The following is a 17,817-nucleotide window of genomic DNA, read 5'->3' on the forward strand; positions in this document are numbered from 1 at the left end:
CTTTCCCTAGAAAATGCCTATATTCCAGTCCTTTCTCTGTGCTATTTCTATCTTTTCCTCATCAAAACATACCTATCCCCTGTCCATTCTCTCAACTGCCTTGGAATATAATCCAATAAAATATTTCATGCTAAGATTTGAATAGTAGCTTACTACCTATTTTTCTGCTCTTCCCATTAACATTTGCATTGTAACTGGGGACGCCTGAAGCCCTTGACGCACAAGGCTTGGAAACCAACTTTATCTCCCAAATTATACACACCACCCATGCCCATCACCCCCCAGCACTCGGTCTCAAATATGATGTTGAGGAAAAATGCCCTTTGCTTCCCTGAGTTCTGTTTGGATGTCCCCACAACTGACCACTCTTGGAGGGTCACTGCAGTGGCTAGTAACTCCGTGTGTCAAGAGTCCAAAGGCTTTGATCTGGAGCCTACTGGCGCACCACATGCTGATATTATTTATTCATTCAACCCACAAACAGAGCTGGAGAAGAGGGGTTAACAGGAGAGGACACAAGCCCTCAGGGTTTCTTTGCAGTGATTGCGGCTTGCCAGGGAAGGTTTTGGATTGCTGTGGCCTATTCCAAAAGAGGGAAAGAATCTGTCAGTTGTTTGGAAGATGTCAAGCAATTAAAGTATGACCACAATGTAAAGAATTGGGGGCGGGTGGAGGGGGGAAGGTGAGTGAGCGCTGCAGCAATTAGGGGACATGATGCTGAAAGCCTGAGATTTGTACTGCCATCAACTATGTCTTATCCAACAAGTTTCATGGGTTTCTAAGACATTTCTAGAAAAAGCACTATGCCATGCCCGGCAGGAAGTCCCAGAAACTGCCCAAGTGGTGTACTCGCATCCCTACCCTTGGCCCTCTCTCCTCTTTCTCCCAAACTTCCCACCCCCCCGTCAGCTTTTGTGCCTTCCGGGTAAGAACCGGCTTCACCATCTCTCGGGCAGTGAGCCTACGCTCTCGCCGCCCCGAGAGCGCAGGCCGACCCGGCACCGCGCCGCGCTGATTCGCTGCCTCAGAGACTGCGGTGCCCGCGACGCGCCCGCCCCTCGCGGCGCACGCCGGCTGGTTCAGCCTCAGTCTGTCTGCAGCCGCGGCCGCCGCGAGCAGCGCTGCAGCCGGGGCACCGAAGCCTCAGTGCTCGCTCAGCGCCCTCGAGGACAGCAACGGCGAGCCGCTAAAGCGCGCATGATGCAGGCCACCGCCGATTCCACGAAGATGGACTGTGTTTGGAGCAACTGGAAAAGTCAGGGTATTCTCTTTATTTCAGTTGTGCATGCCTGCGGCGCACGGGAACGCCGGGACCCAGACTCGGCCATTGTGCATCATTTCACCTGTGGGACCTATGCATGCTTTATACCCAAGAGCTTTCTGATGGGGGGAGTAAACTTGTTCTGTCAAAAATCAAAGTGGATGGTGTTTGATTTTTGTGGGGTTTTCCCATTGTCCTTTTTTAAAAAAATCCCCCACCCCCACCCCTTTGTTTTCTGTTGTCACGCTAGTATTTTAAATAATGCATCTTTTGCCTCCTCCTGGAGCTCTTTTGGGATCCTTTAATCGTTCAGTACTTGTTTAATCTCTTCTTATTCCCGGAGTTAAAATGCTTTCTTATTGTTCCATGCATCCCAGTGCATTTAATTTATGCCTAAAGGTTGAAATCTCCTGGTAGAACTATTAGCTGAGAAGGCTGTAGTGCATCCTTTTAAGAGAGACACACCCATTTCAGGCTTATTATTTGTGGTTACACAAAGGAAACTGGAAATGCAGAATAGCTCTCGAAATCCTGAAAATATGATGGCGTAGACACATATTAGGATGATTCACTTTGAAATATTTCAGGATTTTTTGTCTTTCATTGGGGTAACCTGTAACTACTGTTTATTAATAATGGGTATATGTGGAACAAATGGAGGGATATTAAAAAACAGTGCCAGTTGCCCTCTGGTATAACAGATTTATTTTGAAACAGTCCATATTAGCACTGGGTGTGGCCACCCTCCAGCCTTGCTTGGATTGCTTTTCAGCCATTTTTATTCAGCCTCATACTTCACACATCTCCATCTCTCCTTTGTTACATTAAGATTCTCTCCTTCATCTTGCTCAGTGTGAGATTACTAGGAGAAAGAGACTTTGAAAGAATTATGTGTTGTAAACTTGGGTGTTTGTAATATGAAGTGTCTTTTAATATTTAACGAATATGGTTCTGAAGAAGGTGCGTTTGACTAACCTGCAGGGTTGCAGCATCCTTCAGGGGGCCAAGAATACACTGGAGCAGAAGCTGATTTTTTTTTTTAAACCTGGCATCTTCCTCTTGTAATGTTATATCATAGAAAGAATGGGATGTCTTTTAATCTTTAACGCCCCAAGGAGTTTTTCTTTGGTAAATCTTTTAAGCAGAGAAAAAGTAAACATGAACCTCAGAATTAAGAACATATTTTCTCTGTCTCTTATTTGTTGGTTGGGCGGCTAAGACATAAAATACAGTAGTCTAGTTCAAATTATGTGGGCCTATTGGAAATACAACTGTCAAAAGTAAATAAATGGACCTAATAAATTTAAATGCCAGGAAATAAGAAATGTATGGCCATTCAGGGGGCATAATTTTAGAGAACGATGTCAACTACATGAACTAGCATATGTTTTATACAGGAGGCAGCTGTGAAAATTCTTGGTAACTTTTCATTCTTGTTATGTGTTTAGACTCAGCCAGTTTATTCGGTATACACACTCAACATACATCTATGGCTTGAAAGAATACCAAGTTTAGTTGGACATAACAAACTTGGTTTTTAGACTATGCTTATGGATTTCCTCTATTCTTACCAAAAGTAAGTACCAAAAGTGGCAGATTTTCTGCCTTATTTGTATAAGATGTAAGACACTATTTCATCACAGTCCTATGTGTTTTGCCTCAGTTGACATTCTCAACGGGGGGGGGGGTTAAAAAATGTGGACATTTATAATCAGAAAATAACACAAAATGCCATAATTTGTCCATTGAAGACAATCGTTTTCATTTCCACTATACAGCTGCTTATGAAGATTGATGCAGGATCATTGAGGATCTTTCCTACTCTGTGACCTTTGATAGTGTTCAGTACCATTGATTTCCTTTTGTCAAATAGAACAAAGCCATTATCCTGAAAATTAACTAATAACTGGGTGGGTGGATTTATAGGCATAAAAGAGAAATAATAAGTAAATTATTCCTGTTTCTCCCCACTAGGAGAACTTTCACCTAAACTAAAATCTACAGTAAGATTCTTGTTTAGCATTTTCAGTGTATCTTCATTTTAGTTCCCTCATTATCAAAAACAGTTGTTCTTAACACTGGCTGTATATTAGTATCACCTGGGAAGCTTTAAAAACCATGAAGGATGCCTGGGCCCCACCCCTACAGGTTCTGATTCAGTTGAGCCAAGCATCAGTATTTTTCAAAAGCTCCTCAAGTGAATTTAATACATAATCAGGGTTGAAGCCACTCGTGTAATAATTCTTAGCCCAATCCATAGACCAGCAGAGCAAGGTCTAGTATACAAACGATGAAATGGGTGTGATCAAGGAGCAGCTGTGAACGCAGTTAAAAGAAGTAAGTATTAACATTGTTGATAATGTCCTCTGAAGGTATTAAGAAGTGAAAGTTTTGCTTGGAAAAGGGAATAAAAGTGAGTTTCTGTTTCCTCCATGTTAAACAATTCCATGGAGAAATTTGCAGCCCATTGGATATGTCATGAAGACTGTACTGAAACTAATACAATGCGTCCTAAAAACTGTAGTATACATGCAAAAGGGACCTTATATTTATTTTACTAATATATATGATTTTAGCTGTAGAAAAGAATGTTTAAAGAGAGACTAAAGTCCACTTTATACTACATTACACATATTCTGTTCCCAGTTTAAAAAAATGATACTCATACCCAATTGGTTAATAAACCAAAGCCCAGTCTACTCAGTGAAGATGAAATAAGACAATAACCTAATAAAACATGGCAATCTTCAGATTGCTAAGTATTATTATTGTTAAATATTAACATTTATTGGGCACTTTTACTGAGTGCTTTACTCGCATCATTGCATTTAATCTTCATGAATCCTATGATGTGTGAGTTGTTTTATTATCCCATTTTACAGGTGATGAACTGAGGCTTCTGCCAAGGCACACAGCTGGTGATGCCAGAGGCTGGATTCAAGCCTAGGGCTGTCTGACCCCAGAGCCCCTTGATTCTTGCTGTTCTACCATCTGCCTCCGAAGTAGATGGCTTCTTCCTCAATGGCTTTTCTAAAAATGTGAATTATCTAGGTAATGGGGGGTGTTAATAACCCGTCACATTTACATAGTTTTCATTTTGCCAAATATCTTCTCATTTGAGCTTTTCAGTTTACTCTTGAACAACATGAGGCTCAAAGAGGTTAAGTGACTTGCCCAGAGTTTTTTGATAAGTGGCAAGTTGAGTAATGAAAAGGTGACTCTGGCCGCGAATCCAGAGCTCCAGAACTCTTCCTATCTCAGCGCTCACTGCTTCTTTCACTAATGCTGAGTTACAGAAAGTGAACTCTCCTTTCACCTTCAGAGATATTTTCACACAGTTTACCTCTTTAAAGACAAAGCAAAATTGAGAAGTTGAGGCAGTGATCTTGACCAATTTTATGCCATTGTTGTCATCATCCCCATCATCAACTCATCATTAAAAATTCTCCATCAGGGCTTCCCTGGTGGCGCAGTGGTTGAGAGTCCGCCTGCCGATGCAGGGGACACGGGTTGATGCCCCGGTCCGGGAAGATCCCACACGCCACGGAGCGGCTGGGCCCGTGAGCCATGGCCGCTGAGCCTGCGTGTCTGGAGCCTGTGCTCCGCAACGGGAGAGGCCACAACAGTGAGAGGCCCGCGTACCGCAAAAAAAAAAAATTCTCCATCAGTATTATCCATGTGTTGGTCATTGTCCTAAACTCTTGTTACATATCTTAATCTCATATCTTCCTGAGATTATTGTGTTACTCTCATTTTATAGAGGACGAAACTGAGGATTTTAAGGCTGAGATGGCCAGTAATTTGCCCTAAGACTTAGGTGGGTCCCAAACACAGAGCAGTCTGATCCCCAAACCTACACTTTTAACCACTTTACTATACTACCTGAATCCAAATGGTACTAAGGCAGGGGAACAAAGTTTGACTAGAACCACTTATCCATATCATTTCACTTGTGCTCCAAAGATTGCTGTTTTCCAGATATCACTGTACATGACAAATTCATGGGCAGGACACTTGGCAATGTGGGGGGGCTGAGGCTAGTGGTCAGCTCCCACTTTACTGCACGTGGCAGCATTTTGTACTTACAGGTTCCCCTGCCTGTAAAATAGTGAAGGGTGAAACACTTTCCAGAGAATATAATCTTACATGTTTCTGATTTTGTTAGAAAATAAAATAGTTTGAAAATTTTATGCTGGCCTACAGTTCTCTGTGGAAACACTCTTGAGGGTAGTCTGTTCTCAAAGGTGCTAGTTCAAAATGGCCAAGCCTCCCCAAATACACAGAAGAAATGTCTGTTGTAGCCACAGGAATTGAAAGAAATGCTTGTATTTTGAAAATGGCATTTAATAAAGACAGTTTATCACACAGACATAAAGGCAGACCAATCCCACCTTTTATCAAAACCAGCATTTTACTTGGATTCAGTGTTATTAGAATACTTGTGCAAACATTACAGCATAAATAATGTCATTTAAAAACTCCCTCTCTGCAGATTCTAATGAGGTCTAATGGGAAAACTGGCTTAGCTGAGGATCTAGGGATTTTTTTTTTAATGAAACAAAACTCTCATTGTACAGATAATATACCAAATGTAGGTAGGTATTACTCCATTGAAAAATAAAATTCTCCTTTTTCACAATGTATTATCATTTTCAAGAGAATCTTTATAAGGGAATATTTCAAACTTTGGGGGTAGAATAATGGCCTTATTGGTTTTCTAAAAATAATACATGCACATTATGAAAATTTCCATTTCTACAAAGAGTTTCAAATGAAAGCCACAAATCACCCAAAGTCCTACCACCTAGAGTTAATTAATGTTAGTATTTGCTGAATATCTTCCAATATCTGTATACCATATAAAATGAATCTGTAGAACTAGGTAGGGAACAAAAACAGCTTTTATTAAACAAGATTGTACATATCTCAAAAAGTATTTAAAATAATTTAATGGGAGAAACTGACATGAAAGAATTGCTAAACTTCAAACATATGTTTCTTTACATTATGAGCTATTCCTTACTAAAATTAAGAAAAAGGCTATGATAAACATCAATAGGTTAGAATCATTTTTTATTACATGTTTTGGTTTTAGAGTGTACAGATGGACTCGCTGCAGTGTCTTTTTTTTTTTTTTTTTTGCGGTACGTGGGCCTCTCACCGCTGTGGCCTCTCCCGCTGCGGAGCACAGGCTCCGGACGCAAAGGCCCAGTGGCCACGGCCCACGGGCCCAGCTGCTCCGCGGCACGTGGGATCCTCCTGGTCCGGGGCACAAACCCGCGTCCCCTGCATCAGCAGGCGGACTCACAGCCACTGCGCCACCAGGGAAACCCTTTTTTTTTTTTTTTTTAAAGGAAGAGCCACCATGGGTGAGAAAGATTGACAGAAATGCCATGCTAAATCCACATCTTCAAATCTATGGTTTTTCTCATAGTTCCATGAATTAATATTTCTTTCATTAAAAACAATAATATTCCTGATACGCCATCACGAAAGCGTTAATTATTACCATACATCAATAGGGGTTGTGGATGAAATCTGTCTTCTGCAGGCCCTTCCTTCTTCATCATTTTTAAAATGATGCCTTACCTCCCTCCCACTTTCTTCTTATAGTATTTGAAATTATATTCTTTACTCAATTGTTTTTCCTCTTTAGAATAATTAATACATTCAGGAACAGAATCTGTGAATTGATCTATTTTAAGTTCACTTAAAATAGAATTCTAAAATCTAATGAAAGCTAATTAAATTTACATCACCACCAAATTTCCCATCCTTCTCAACCTGATGTCCTAAGTTGTGTACATATTTGACCATGTATTAATATTTACATATTGTCACCTTTTCAGTTCTTACGAAAGTACACATAGCCATTAAAAGAAACATGACTACCTTATATTTAAGCTCACAATTTGAAAGCTAAGAATTTGACATTAGTAATTCTTTAAAAGCCGTCTTCTGCCTATGTGATAGATAATACTAACTACATTAAAACCTTGATCATTATAATTGTATTCTAAATTTATAGCATATATTTCAAATAAGAAAATAAAATTGTTAGGAATTTTAGAACTTAGAAGTATAGAGTTCTATTTCCCCCAAGTATGTTTGAGCTATAAACTTAAATCTGAGCAATTATCTTACCGTTTCACAAGATAAAATCCTTAAATTCTTCCTTATTTCTTGTGTTGCCAAAGGGGGGAAATAATTCAAGCATTACTTACAAGTTCTTTGCCCAAACTGGTGTTAATGTTGAACAAATGAAAAGTAGAGAATGGACTTGAGGACACGGGGAGGGGGAAGGGTAAGCTGGGATGAAGTGAGAGAGTAGCACTGATATATATACGCTACCAAATATAAAATAGACATCTAGTGGTAAGCAGCTGCATAGCACAGGGAGATCAGCTTGGTGCTTTGTGACCACCTAGAGGGGTGGGATAGGGAGGGTGGGAGGGAGAGCAAGAAGGAGGGGATATGGGGATATATGTACACATACAGCTGATACATTTCCTTTGTTATACAGCAGAAACTAACACAACATTGTGAAGCAATTATACTCCAATAAAGAAGTTAAAAAAAATAAAATAAAATAAAGAAAAAAATCAAAAGAAAAAAAGTACAAATGTAATAGGTTTTTATGTTTAGAATTTATTGCAGTTACACCCATTTCACGTAGTCATATTTTATCTCCTGCCTTCAGAATCATTTCACCAAACTGCAGATCAAATCTAGTGATAATAAGGGTCAGGAAGGACATAATATTTTATTGAACAGAACGAAGTTACAGTGAGAGATCATTCCTTTTCCTCGTCTTATATCTTTTTAGTTCAAGAAATATTTTAGCCATTATGGTCTTTGTCAAAATTTTAAAATATATTCTTTAAAAACGAGAGAACCAACAGCAGTCTACCTTCTATTCCAATACAGTGATGGATTTTAAGAAGGTATGGCCCAGACTTAAGATTTTCTGGCTAATTATTACTGATACAAACCAACCAATGAGCAGTTTTGTATTTTGATCCAGTCAGAAAGCTTATTCAAGAAAGAAAAAGCACACAAAGACATTCATTATTCAGTACCTTGAAAATCTTTCTATGTGCCTCCCTCAACTACCATGTGCCCAAAGCCTGTCTTTCTCTCCATATGGCCGTGTCTTCCTTTAATCCTAAACGAGCCTATTTGCTGGAGGTTTAGCAGGAGAGGCTGACCACCCAGTCTTAAATACTGGGCCCTACTGGTTCATTTCCTGGCCAGGCCTACTCTACCAAGGTGACAATGGCTTAAGCATCACTGTGTTTATTTCACAGTATGGAATATGGTCCTAGTAGTTAGAACTAGCAAACAGGAATCACATTCAGCTGTTAAACCCAGGAAAATGGTAAATCCTTCATGAGTATAAACGTAGTTTATGCCATCAGTCTAATCTGAAGGGTAGTCATTAGAAGAACGTGTTTGCTTTTGTCTCCCATGGAATAAAAGTCCCAGAGATTGTTGCAGCCGTGGCTTTGGCAATAAAATCCTTCATTTCTCATTGTTCTGCCAAAGCTGATGAGAGTAGAAGATCATCTGTGTGGGTTAAATGCTGTGCTCTTTTACTCTCTACACGGAGCACCAAGCTTAACATTATTCCCTTTCAGAACATCCACAGAATTACTTAACCGTCTAGAAAATAATGTTGGCATTTTTCTCTTGACAGTCAGATGGGCTGCATTTAAAAGATGTGAAGGAAGGACCTAGAAAATGGAATCACTGCAAGAGTCTTATCTACAAAAGTGTCTTCTAGCAATTTCCTCTCTGGGCTCAGGGCTCCTGGATTACCTTTTAAATTTTTACCTTATGTAGGAGACTGTTTCATGGCAAATGAAACTTATGGATTAGTTGACCAGAAGATGTCATCTTTGCAGGTCTCTGTGTATGCTTAAAGTATTTTATTACATCTATTTCCATTATGTTTCTCTAGTTTGATGGCAAAATGAGGGAATAAAGTAGAAAAAGTTACTACTATTATTGTTAACTTTTTGTACTGATATTTTATTTGCCTAACAAAAATCAGAGTAATGGACTTTTCTATCACTGCTTTAGACACTGAGTTGTAAAGAACTGAGGGTTTCTAGCCTTGTAATCAAGGTAGTAAATTATTGGAGGCTTGCTGAAAAGTAAACATAAAAGTCAAAGCATATCATTTTTCAACACTTCTTTTGATGAAATGCTGATATCATTTGTGAACAGGAATTTCACACATTTTCTTTTCTGACCTGGCCTTTGAAAAAGTAGCATTAATTTGTCACATAGCAAGTGGTGCAATGCTGCCTGAAATCTTTTTTGGACCAAGATGAAATATAAATAAATACATTTAAGAATATGGTGCAGTAATGTAGAAAATTGTGCACAATTTATTGCCATTTTATATATTACCCACATTTTGCCTTATAAATAAAATATGAATAGCTGCACCACTGTCTTTTCAGTTCATACATTTTTGGTATACTTTCTGAATGCTAGAGTCACTATTGGATCATTTAATTCAATACATTTAAAATAATGTCCCAATCCAAAAAACTTTAGACTGCAGCAAAGGGCTTTCTTTCTAGAAATTTGACATTGAATTTTATTTCCATTTAGGTATTAATTCAGACCTTGGATCACTTCTTCTACTTTATTCTATTCTTGCCTGGATTATGGAAATGAGAGTAGCACTGATTTCAGCATTTGAGATTAGGATTCTTCAAATCTGCCAAATCTGCTAGTCCACCCTGCTAAGTCAGCCCCAGGCAGGCTGCAGAGTGTGCTCCCACATGTGGTTTGGGGACAAGGATGAGCTCAGCAAGTCCAGTCTATTTATTAGATTGATAGAACATATGGATCTCCCATTTCATTGCATTGCTCCTTGGTTTTCAGAAAAGTAATTTAATTTTTATAATTGGCAAAGCAATACAGTAATTTACCTGTCCCAGTGAGTATGCTTAGTGAATGTGTACTCAGCTGTTTAAACTCTCACCTAGCCTTCCTGTATTAGGAGGATATTGAAAGAGACAAGCTATCTACTGCTGTATCCAAAGGCTACTTGTGATAATTTGCTGCAGTTGCAGAGATACTTATGTTTTTACTTGGATTCTAAGGAAGCTTTATTCAAATACCCATTTTTCTGGACCAGATACTATAAAGCTTCCTACACAAGTTTACATCACTCTGAGCAAAATTAAAATGTGAAAAATCAGCATTTATACAGCAGCTTGGGAACACAGAAACTCTCTTCTGTGATCACACTTCATCACTTCCTACCCTTCCCACTGAATCATCAGGGCTTCAGGCTGTTTGCCGGCACTCGGGCCGTACACAGCCCTTGCCATTATCCCAGCACATCAGTTCCCAAAGGTCTTCACTGCTTGTCATTCCCAGCCTGAGCCCAAGGTTGTTCATTTCAATTCTCTCCTTTTGGATGTTTGACTCCTGTAACCATGCCAGTTCACAAATCTGGGCCAGCCCCACAATCCACAGATCAGAACACCCAACCTCTAACCCTGTTGACTGGATCCACAGAGATCCTTGACTTTACCCAAACCCTCTTTACTTCCTGGAAGCCCTTTTATTAATTTCTTTTTGAGTCCTACTGTATTTTTCTAGATCAGCGCTGTCCAATAGAAATATAATGTGAACCACATATGTAATTAAAAATTTTCTAGTGGTCACATTAAAAAGTAAAAAGAGGGCTTCCCTGGTGGCGCAGTGGTTAAGAATCCGCCTGCCAATGCAGGAGACATGGATTCGAGCCCTGGTCCGGGAAGATCCCACATGCCGCGGAGCAACTAAGCCCGTGCGCCACAACTACTGAGCCTGTTCTCTAGAGCCCAAGAGCCACAACTACTGAGCCCACGTGCCACAACTACTGAAGCGCATGTACCTAGAGCCTGTGCTTCGCAACAAGAGAAGCCAGCACAACAAGCAGCCCAAGCACCACAACAAAGAGTAACCCCCGCTTGCTGCAACTAGAGAAAAGCCCACGCACAGCAACAAAGACCCAATGCAGCCAAAAATAAAATTTATTAAAAAAAATAAGTAAAAAGAAACAGGTACTTTTGATAATACACTGTATTTAATCTAGCATATCTAGAGTATTAGCCTTTCAACAACAGAAAATCAATATAAAAAGCATTAATGAGATACTTTTTTACGTCCTTTTTTTGTACTAAGTCTGAAATCTGACATGTACTTTACACTTGCAATATGTTTTAATTGAGACTAGCCACATTGCAAGTGCTCAGTAGCTACTGTGACTCATCACTACTATATTGAACAACGCAGGTCTGGACCTCTCCTAATCTCTGCAAGCCCTACCCCTATTCTCCTCAGTCTCAGGAGGACCTCATGACTCCTTTTCCAGGGAAAACTTGAATAAATCTACCCCGAGCCACTTGATATTATACCCTATCCACCTCAACATATATCTGTAGCCACACCAATACTTTGACAAAATGTTCCTCCGTCCTTACCCACCCTGTCACTCTTCTTCCTTCTTTGAAAAGAAAGAGCTGTGACTGATCCCATCCTTTCCCCACCTTCTCTGAGACTTTGCTCAAACAAATATCTTCTCTTTCCGGGGATCTTCACTCCCTTTTCACTAACATTCTCAGGTTTGCTCAACCTTAAGATTTGCTTGTTGCTACTCCCAAAACTACCATTTTCTTTACCATCTTCTTTATTTGAACTTCCCACCACTGACCCAAACCTTTACAGTAGGGCTTCCATCCTCACTAGCACCTAACACCACTCTCCACCCAGTTATGAGTAACTCCCCAGTCTTCAAAACCAGTGGTCCTTTCTCATTTCCCTCATTGCATCTACCGCATTCCACACTGTAGCCTACCCCTTCTGGAAGTTTCCTTCTTCTTGACTGCCCTAACCAACACTCTTGTGGGACCCTTTCTAATACCCAGACGGGACTCCTTTTACAGCTTTACTCAATCCTTTGAATCCTTAACTATGGTTCATCCCTTATTACATCTGTTAGTTTCTCCTCTCTTGGAGGTTTCCTCTACTTTCACGGCTTCAATCATCATTTCTACTCAGAATACACCCAAATGTAAATATTCAACCCTCTTAGCTAAATGCCAGTCCTGCACTTCCAGTTCTGTACTGTACATATCCATCTGAATATCACATGGATATTACTGTCCATTTTAACTCAGGGCTACTGTGACAAAGCCTATAAAAAGAAATCATTTTATTTCCAGGCCTCTAAAAACTTAATAAGTATTGTGTGTAATTGTCAGTTACATCTCATTTGTGATCCCTGTCCCATCTCTGCCCCAAGCTGTGTCAAGATGCCCTGCTTGATGTCATCACAGCAGAACCTGGAGGTATAAAAACAAGTGTTAGCTTTTTTCCAAACCAGTTCTCCCTCAGATTTCCTATTTTTGTCAGTGATACTAATCACTCTGTCACCCAGCTTTGAAATATTGCTTTCACCCTTAATTAGTTCTTCCTCCTTTCTCCCACAGCTAATTAGTCACCATTCTTGTCAACTAATCCTTCATAATATTTCCCTGTATCCACCCCATCTCCTTAAATTGTTAGCCACATTCTCAAACCATCCCACAACCTCTTTCATCAATTCCAGTACTGTCCCTTCTTTGAACTCAACATTTGCCACCTCTGACAACACAAGGTATATTGACATTGATGCAGCATTAAAAAAAAAAAATGTTCAGTCTTCCCATCTAGATCTTAAGTTAACATAAAAGCAGGAACAAAATGTTATGACCTCTTCATTCCTGTGCTTACTAAATAAACAGATGACCAATAACTGTTTACTGTTGATAATGACTTGATTGCCCTTACAAAAAAAAATCACTATAAATACCTAGCTCTGGAAGCAGATTGAAATATAATCAAGTTGCCCCAAATTAATTTTGCATACTTTGGGGGACAGTTAACATTCAACCACATAACATGAGAGAGGCAACTGTTTGTTGAAAAAAGCATCAAACTTAGGGTTTGATCTTGTTTCTCCTATTAAATAGTCAATATGCGAGTTTCTTAACTTCTAGTTTCCTTGCCTGTTATACACCTGTGTAATGGAGTTTATTGTGAGGTTTAAATGAACTAATATCAGAATCTGTGTAAATAGAGAATCATGTCACAAAGTACCCAGAATCAACATCCATTGATGTTTTAAGATACTTTTGTTGACTTCCCAATTAGAAACCTCCAGTAATTTTATCAAGTTGATTGAAAGACCTGTTGTGTAATTACCCTACACCAAACTAACATTACTTAGTTAACAGTTAATGTTCTGTGCCCACAGCTTCTTCTAGTGAAGCCCCTACCTAGTGCCTGCCATTCTTGGGCTGTTTGAACAGGGGTCCAGAAATTGAGAAGGTTTTTTCTAGAGGCCACATCATTTTTAACAGGTGTTATGCAATTTGTTAAGTGGGGGTTCACTTGAAAATAGCAAATTCTGTCTCCTCTTTGCCTGAAAACTACTTGCAGTGTCTCTGTGCCCCTTTACATCATCTCAAGGATGGGTAAGCCTACCATCCCTAGCACTGTGTACCCCCATAGCACAGATCATGCTGTCTTATAATGTGTTTATTTCTAAACGTGTCTGCCCTGGGAATCTGTGGGCATCATAAAACAGAAGATTAAAATTTATTTATTTACATATAAGTTTTCTTTTTTAAACAATTCATTTATTTTGATATACCTGGCACTTAGCACAAAGCATGGCACTTAGTACTTGCTCAATAAATACTGAATAAATGAGCAAATGTGGAAGAGGTAACACTGCAGGTAATGGTGATGTTTTAGTCTCCTTTTTATTCTTCTTCCCCACTCCCCTACACTTAACAGAATAAATACTAAGAGGCTCCTAGCCCACAGGGGCCTTTAGGCCTGCTGGTCTAGACTTAGGCCTAGGCTTACCTCTATTTGTTGTCTCCAGAGCCACTCACACCCATCGGGGGAGCAAGGCTTCTGTGGAGATCCCTTCTTCTCCCACTTCTGTCATCTACCCTCAGGGGCCCAGGGGTTTCTTGTGTCATGTCTTCCCAAAGATTACTCTTCTCTGCCTGAAAAGAAAGAAACCATTTGTTACTTGCCTAATTGGAGAATGAATTTGCATACATTCTTCAAGTCTTCTATGCTTTTTTCATAATCTAGTGACTGGAATATTTAAAATGTTTCCATTTTGTATCATATTTGAAGCACCATGGCTTTATTCTTTTGAATTTAATTTGTTGTTTCTGAGTAGAAAGAGGCAAATAACTGATTGATAGGTGTGATGTCGATTTTAAAGCTTGTATTCCAGATTTTTTAAGTCACAAGAATGTAAGTGAACAAATCATATGATTACAAAATGGTTTAATCCAAATTCCAGGTATTCTTGAGAAAGCTACTAACCCTTCAGTTTTGCTCATTTTAGAGGCAGACCATATCTCTATTCAGAAGCCTTTGGCATTAGCTGGGGTCTCCCAGACCTGCTGCAATGCTTCTGAAGGTTCCACTTCTCCAGAACCTCTGTTTTCCTTGTTGCTGCCCCTTCTCAGCAGCAGGGCCATGTATACGACTGATGTGCTCATCTACGGGCCACCATTGAGACACTGAATTGTAAGCAGGGTATCAAGATGCGTACAATCAATGCCATCCAGAAGAAGAGAACAGGTACTTCACAGAGTCCTCTGAATTTTCAGTCTTGTTTCAGAGTCACATAATTTAGGCCACTGTACAGATGTAGCCCACTGAGATTCACTCAGAGAGATATTGTCACTGGAGATTCAACAGCCTATTCTTATCTGTGAATTTACTGATTGACCTCAGGGATAGAAAAGATTCTTCCAAAGCAAAATGGGATGACAGTAAGTGCCCTGGGAATAGCGCTGTGTCTATTCGTCTGTGTTTAGGAATCCAAAAGCTGGTGAGAACCTGTAGCAAATGTGGCTTTGCGGAAGGGGCTGCAACAGCTCCCCCAGTGGCACTGCCACTTTTAACTGGTGTGTGTATGTGTGTCTCCTCCCTACAGCTATTGACCTGCTGTACTGGAGGGACATCAAGCAGACGGGGATAGTGTTTGGGAGCTTCCTGCTGCTACTCTTCTCCCTGACCCAGTTCAGCGTTGTGAGTGTCGTGGCCTACCTGGCCCTCGCTGCGCTCTCAGCCACCATCAGTTTCCGCATCTACAAGTCTGTTTTACAAGCTGTGCAGAAAACCGACGAGGGTCACCCTTTCAAGTGAGTGCCCCCACCAGACCAGCCCTTGCCCCACCTCTCATGTGGCTCTTTCGTCTGCCTCTATTTCAGCTCCTGTGCACTATGGGTTGTGCTTCTCTGACACCTAACAGGCCTCGTAGAGTCTCCTTTAATGCTCTCTCTTTTAATACCTAATATTTCTGTTAAATTTCTAAAACAAACTCATTTATCTCTATTCTAACCCTTACTGCTTTATTGAGCTTTTAAAACTATTACTACTAATTAAATATTTATCTTTAATTTAAATTTATATAATATAAATTCTTTTCTTGTGTGTGGATTTATGAAATGTGAAAACATTAAATTTATATTTAATATTAATTTTATATTATTACTAATAATAATCATAATTCATTATATGTATACAATGTTTTATAGTTTGAAGTGTTTCAACAATTACTCCTCCCAACTCTCTGAAGAAGGCAGAACATTATAATCCCTATTCACAGATGGAAAAACAGAGGTTCTAAGAAGTAAAGTGACTTACCCAAAGTCACATGGCAGTAAATAGCACAGAGCCGGGACTAGAGTGTTTGGATTTTTATTTCTCTGCTCCTTCCAGAAGTTTAATATCAAAGGGAAAAACTTCTGAGGGATGCAAGGTTCGTGAACAGTATTATGCACCCTCTTCCGTATTTTTATACAGGGGAAATCTAACTAGAATGAACACTGAAGAGGATTTTTTTAAGGCAGTGTATTAAGAGGATATATGAAATGTGGCAGAGGGAGATGTTAGCACTTCCAGCTGCATGCTCCCCAACTCCACTTCAATTTAGTTGTGAGTATAGCTTGTAAGCCCCAGGTATTTTAGCACTGACTGTCAGAGTCACCCCCTCACCTGGTGCTGGCCCCAGAGTGCAGGCCCCACTACAGGTGTCCTCACCTCCTGGAACTGACGGATATTTCTGCATCCCAAATGAGACCTGTAGATACTGCTGCATGATGGCTTCTGAGCCAGCCCCAGTAATTCACTGGGGATGCCACTAAATCCTTCCTGGCTCACCCTCACCAGTCAGCTGAATCAAGGCGTCAGGGCACCAGGCTCTTAAAAGAGGGAAAAGACTCCTGTGTTGTGGGGCCTTGTTGACAAAAGGGAAAATGCCATGTTTCAGACTTCTCTTCCCAGCCTCTGGTTCCTGGCCTCAGTGTCAAACACAGTTACAGTCTGATCTTTCTCGCCCTTGGGATGTATTTGGCCTTCTTCTAATGCAGAGTTAATGGGTTTTCTGGGCCGTAACTTGGTTACACATGTTCCCATCCCAAAAGTGGGAAGAATGGAGAAGTGGAGTGTCATTTTACCAGGGTGAATACTATGCCTACTTCAGTGACCCTAGCCTGTGACCAGTATCCACACTGTTAGAGTCCTGCCCTGCCCAGCCCCTGTCCTTAGCCATCTGAGAGAGGCTGGTTTCTGCCACGTTCTTGGATCCAAGCCTGTCAAGTTACACTGAGAAGTCATCTTTCACTTCTCTTATTTCTTCTGTAACTACCCAGTTGTAGGACCAAGAGTCTAACTGTAATTAGCTCAACTACTTTATCTTCCATTAGGAAACATTTAAAATATAAAACACTCCTTTGGCTGAATTGTTTTTATCAGCAAAAGGAATATACAACTCAGAGTACATTTTGACTCAAAACATATTATCTAGACAAATCAGTTTTTCTATTTTTTTCTAAAAAGTCAAGCATATAAACATAAGTTCTCTAAAACTCAAGCCAAATTCTGTTTTACTCTTTTCCTTTCAATCCTCAGAGTTAGGTGAGCACTTTAAAAACTCTAGAAACATCCTCAAAATAGACAACATTGTAGAGTGGGGGAAGGAGAGAGAGAGGATGGGCCTGGGAAAGGGGGGAAATGGCCAAAACAGGAGGATGGATTGATTTTTATATACTTAAGAGTTTATCTACCTAAGAGTTCAAATTAACCATTTGAACAAATGGAAAATGCAATTACTAAAAATACCACTCTTACTAGAACCAGTGAGCATTTTAATATGGTGCAGCTCACTTGCATTTTCAGAGTTCTCTAGATAAAACCTGAAAGTACTTTCCAGAATTTAAATATGAAATCTTAGAGTTTTGATGACAAATAATAATTGGCAGCTAGGATTTTCAGATATCTCAGTTATTTTAAAAGACAATTCATCTTCATGCAGCCAAGAAGAAAGGAGGACTTTCACAATTGCCTGGTAGGCCAGAGATATACAGAGAATTCAGCAAATGAGCTGGTTTGGATTGACTTTTCTCTGTTCTCAGCCAGTTGCTCTGAATTATCAGCTCACACTGTAATGTTGCCTATGGGAGACAGAAGCA

General features: G+C 39.9%; 1 protein-coding gene across 3 annotated transcripts in view; it reads left to right on the forward strand.

The window, feature by feature from the left end:
• Window positions 1-17,817, forward strand: part of RTN1 (reticulon 1) — a 246,710-nt gene that overhangs the window by 211,959 nt on the left and 16,934 nt on the right. For 2 of the 3 annotated variants that reach the window (XM_007466035.1, XM_007466036.1), the window contains exon 4: window positions 15,279-15,486. In XM_007466035.1, the coding sequence (XP_007466097.1) occupies window positions 15,279-15,486 (208 nt within the window). Of the gene's footprint in view, window positions 1-956; window positions 1,262-15,278; window positions 15,487-17,817 lie in introns of those variants that run through there. The other variant, XM_007466037.1, reaches the window with a different exon arrangement.

Source organism: Lipotes vexillifer, unplaced genomic scaffold (genome assembly GCF_000442215.2).
Source record: "Lipotes vexillifer unplaced genomic scaffold, Lipotes_vexillifer_v1.1 scaffold25, whole genome shotgun sequence".
Taxonomy (NCBI): domain Eukaryota; kingdom Metazoa; phylum Chordata; class Mammalia; order Artiodactyla; family Lipotidae; genus Lipotes; species Lipotes vexillifer.